Source organism: Gadus morhua, chromosome 11, assembly GCF_902167405.1.
Source record: "Gadus morhua chromosome 11, gadMor3.0, whole genome shotgun sequence".
Classification (NCBI taxonomy): Eukaryota; Metazoa; Chordata; class Actinopteri; order Gadiformes; family Gadidae; genus Gadus; species Gadus morhua.
Genome location: NC_044058.1, coordinates 8117326 through 8122325, shown reverse-complemented (window position 1 = coordinate 8122325; position 5000 = coordinate 8117326). Strand labels below are relative to the sequence as shown.

The 5000-nt window shown below is 41.5% G+C and overlaps 1 protein-coding gene across 3 annotated transcripts in view; it reads right to left on the bottom strand.

Moving 5' to 3' along the window:
* The window catches only part of grik5 (glutamate receptor, ionotropic, kainate 5), a 58208-nt gene that overhangs the window by 33955 nt on the left and 19253 nt on the right, over positions 1–5000 (bottom strand). For all 3 annotated transcript variants that reach the window (XM_030371112.1, XM_030371113.1, XM_030371114.1), the window contains exon 3: positions 4692–4856. In XM_030371112.1, the coding sequence (XP_030226972.1) occupies positions 4692–4856 (165 nt within the window). The remainder of the gene's footprint in view (positions 1–4691; positions 4857–5000) is intronic.

Genomic DNA, 5000 nt, shown 5'->3' with positions numbered 1-5000 from the left:
AGTAAACCATTGGAGTCCAGTTGAATGTCACAGCATGATTAACACCCTGGTGAGGAGAAGAAGATGAACAGGTTGTCTACTATCTATCCATCATCTATATATACAGTGTATACCTGTTTGTCTGTCAGTATGTATATCTATCTATCATCTATATATCTGTCTTTCTGTCTGTCTGTCTGTCTGTCTGTCTGTCTGTCTGTCTGTCTGTCTGTCTGTCTGTCTGTCTGTCTGTCTGTCTGTCTGTCTGTCTGTCTGTCTGTCTGTCTGTCGGTCTGTCTGACTGTCTGTCTGTCTGTCTGGCTGTCTGTCTGGCTGTCTGTCTGTCTGTCTGTCCATCTATCCATCTATATCTATATCTATATCTACCTATATATATAGATATATAGATATATAGATCTATATGTCTGTCCGTCTGTCTATCTATCTACTTATCTGTCTGTCGACCTAGATATATATACATATATATATATATATATATATATATATATATATATATATTAGAGCTGTCAAGCGATTAAAATATTTAATCGTGATTAATCACATTAATGTCATAGTTAACTATTATTAATCGCGATTAATCGCAAATTCTTTTTCTATGCTAAATATCCCTTGATTTTTTTGTCCCATAATTCTTCTCATTTTAATTCTCTTATCAACATGATGAAGTGCATCGGCTTGCCTTGTGCAAATGATTTTCTATTGATAACAACATTGGCATATACTGATCAAAACAGGACGATACAAAAAAAGAGCCTATAGTGCAAATAAACGACTGCTTTGAACAAATATAATTTGAACATGGCAGTCAGGCTACTGCTTCTTTGTTTTGAGCCAAAAAAAAAAAAATTTTTTTTTTTTTTTTTAATAAAATAATTACGTTAATCGCGCGATATTTTTTTTTAACGCCGTTAAATTTGGTTTGCGTTAACGCCGTTAATAACGCGTTTAACTGACAGCTCTGATATATATATATATATGTATATATATATATATATATATATATATATATATATATATATATATATATATATATATATCCATCAATCCATCAATCCATCTATCTATCTATCTATCTATCTGTTGACCTATATACATATATATACATATATATATATATATATATATATATATATATATATATATATATATATATTAGTGCTGTCAGTTAAACCCGATTTTAACGCTATTTTTTATCGCGCGATTAACGCAATTATTTTATTAAAAAAAAAAAATTAAAAGAAAATTTGGCTCAAAACAAAGAAGCAGTAGCCTGACTGCTATGTTCAAGGCAGTATGTTTGTATGTTCATCGTTTAATTGCACTATAGGCTTTTTTTTTGTATCGTCCTGTTTTGATCAGTATATGCCAATGTTGTTATCAATAAAAAAACATTTGCACAAGGCAAGCCGAGGCACTTCTCCATGTTGATAAGAGCATTAAAATGAGAACAGTTAAATGGGACAAAGAAATCAAGGGATATTTAGCATAGAAAAAACATTTGTGATTAATCGCGATTGCTCGCGATTAATCGTGAGTTAACTGTGACATTAATGCGATTCATTATTTTAATCGCTTGACAGCACTAATATATATGTATATATCTATACATATGTTCAGAGTTCACCTAGACTCTGCATAGCCATCCAGTCCATTGGATGGCCCCACCCTTTTATGTAGTACATCCTGGCACTTAATGTACACAGTTATTGTATGCACTTAATGTATGTTGTACTTATTCATAGTACTTAATTGTGTAGCATCTGCAGTAGCTGCTATCACTGCTGTAAAAGAGAAATGGGTTAGCCTAGTGATTGTTAGTACTTGCACTTGGTTCTATGAACATCTTCACTGTACCAACAGCGATATAATGTTTCACTTCTTCCATCCATCCATCTGTCTGTTTCTCTCTATCTATGTGGGCAAACATTATTTCCTATAATAGTAAATAAAGTCAGAACTCTAGGACTTATCAACCCTCCTTTACATCCTTCAGATACCTCATTCTTACATGCATAATGTGGTAATTAATTTCCCATATGGTTGTATTATGAGTATGATTGTGATTACAAGTGTGATTAGGATCATGACTGCGAATGTGGTGGCGATTAAGACGCTGCCTCAAATGATTGTTGTTATGATTGTCTTTGTGATATGATTATGGCAATCTGTTGTCCTCATTTTTTGTATTATTATTATTCATATTCTATGCCCTTGTGTTGTTTTGTAATGTGATGCTATTTAATTCAAATCCATTAAACAAGACTCTCACTTCCACACACATGCACCCACACACATACACATACACATGCACACACACACACACAAACACAGACACACATGCCGACGCACTGACACGGTTTTGCACGCGTGCACCCACACACTTGCTCACACGCACACACACACACACAAACACTGCTAGTGTGGTCATTGTCTGTCTGCCCATGTTTCTAACCTCACGCCCATACAGTCTCCATCTGGGAATCTGCATGTGGACATCCTCCTCCACACACACACACACACACACACGCACACCCACACACACACACACACACACACACACACACACACGCACACACACACACACACACACACACACACACACACACACACACACACAGAGACACACACACATACACACAAACACACTAGTTTCGGACCGCTGAGATGAGGAGATGTCTGATACAGAGAACAAAAAATCCCACCGGCAAACACTCCCGTCAGTGCTGTTTGACTCCTTGCCAAGGACACACACGCGCACACACACACACACACACATACACACACACACACACACACACACACACACACACACACACACACACACACACACAAACACACACACACACACACACACACACACACACACAAACACACACACACACAAACCCACAACTCATGCATGCACATATGCGCACAAAGCCTCCCATGCACGGACAGACATTTGGGCAGTAGCTGGTGGCGGGGCATCGACCTGGCAGGACGGGTCCGTGCGGTTAGCCTCTCCTCTGCTCAGCCCACCGTTGGACGCCGTGGCCCGTCCGTCAGGAGGGCCGTCGTTACCCGGTCGTTGGCTTGATTTGATACCATCAGTCTTCCTTTGCTTTTATTGTTTCTATTTGGTGCAGCCGGTCCTCCGCTGGGTATTGGGTGCATTTAATAAGCAGTTAGGGCTCACTGGGCCCTGCTCAAGTGCCCTTCTGTCTTGTAGTCATGCGTGATAACATTTACGGGACTGACAGGCGTCTCTGCTGGTTTCAATAAAATCCACGCTTCGGTTGAATGCGGGCGACCAATGAACTGTTTAAAATGTCACGTCAACCGAAATCAAGCGGAAAGTGGGAGTTTAAAATAGTTTTGAAAGATTTTTCTATGGTCGCAAACTTAAAACGATGACTACTTTATGCACCTCATCATCAACATGATAAAGTGACCGTAAAGTCACATGCGGTTGGCACCAGGCCGCTTGCTAATGGTGTTCCTCTATGTGGCTAGTAGCACTGTGAGCGCTACATTACTAGCATGGACACATTCATCAAAGGTTTTATTCACCTAGCTGCCTGTTTGGAAGATTCACAGCAACCAGCAGCCCATTTCTTTTATGGTTCTACTTTACAACGCCAGGGTTTTGTAACTCTGCTAGGAAGTGTTATTAAGATCTTTATAGCGATTTGACTGATAAAGAAATAAAACTGAACAAATTGCTTAAGAAAAGAGATTAAGTAAGTGACACTTGCAATTTTATTGTTGTTTAGGGATATACTATCTGCTTAGAACATAATAAAAACATTTGTGATGGATATTTTTTATATCACATCCTGAGTGTATATAAAGTGTTTTGTGTGAGTGTGTTTTGACCACAGCCAGTATAGTTTAGGGGTTAATCAATGTCCGTTCCTATGCTCGGCTAATTAAAGGTAAGCAGTCATGTCGATCAATGTTCATTGTCTTTTCTGTATCTTTTGCCAATGAGAAGATGAGATGAGTGAAAAATGTTCAATGCAGAATACAGACTTCAAGGTGCTGCAGGTGAGATTTAAGAGTTAGTATCTGAGTGTAATTGGTGAGAAATGGCTAGCCATCCATCAGCCGTTAGCGCTGTGAGGATATCTATTTTGACGGAGCAGGCCTCTATATGAGACAATTGACATTTTTGACAGCTCCCGGCTAATTCCTGATCATTGGGGGGACCCGTCGCGGTATCTCTTCCCTAAATGGTCCGGGAATCCATCTTGCCTGTCAATCACCGGTGCATATAATACATCGCTTCTCAATGGCAGAGAAAAACAGGGAGAGGGTGAGGTTGTTTCAGTGGTTTTTGCTCTTTCTCTCTTTACAATTCAAATCTATTATTGAGAACCTATCATCAGCTGTGAAAGCCGTCTTCTCGCCTCATGTTCTGACCCCACCGCCACCCCCTTCTGCTGCGCCCTATGCACATTTCTTTCGGGATTTTGGTTGAGGGATGAAGACATGCAGGTTCTTTGTACTTCATGTTCCTTCATGGTGAACATTGGCTCATGAGCAGACACCTTCATCCAAAGTGAAGTAGCAGTCAGGCATCTTGCTCAAGGACGCCTACAGGTAAGCTGCTGGCCCTCGGGATCGAACCCACTACCTTCCCACCACATTATGGTTCCTAGCAAAGTGGAAGGGTTCTCCTGGCCTCCCATGGACCCCATGGCTCCACTCACTGGTGTCGGTGGTGTCGTACTGGGAGTCCTTCTGCAGCTCGTAGATGTCCACCTCCACGCGGGCGCGCGACGGGCCCTCCATCACGCTGTTGATGTTCTCCCTGGCCAGGGCCAGGGCCAGCCGCTCCCCGCGGCCGCACACCGACTGGTCGTCCAGGATGGCCGCTACGGGCGCGGGACCACAAGAGAGGGGTCAAGGGGGACGTGGAGGGTGCTGGTGGTGGTGGTGACGGTGCTGCTGGGGGGTGGTGGGGGTAGTGGTTAGGGGGAGTGCCGGTGATGGTGGCATTTTGATGCTAGTGGTGGTGA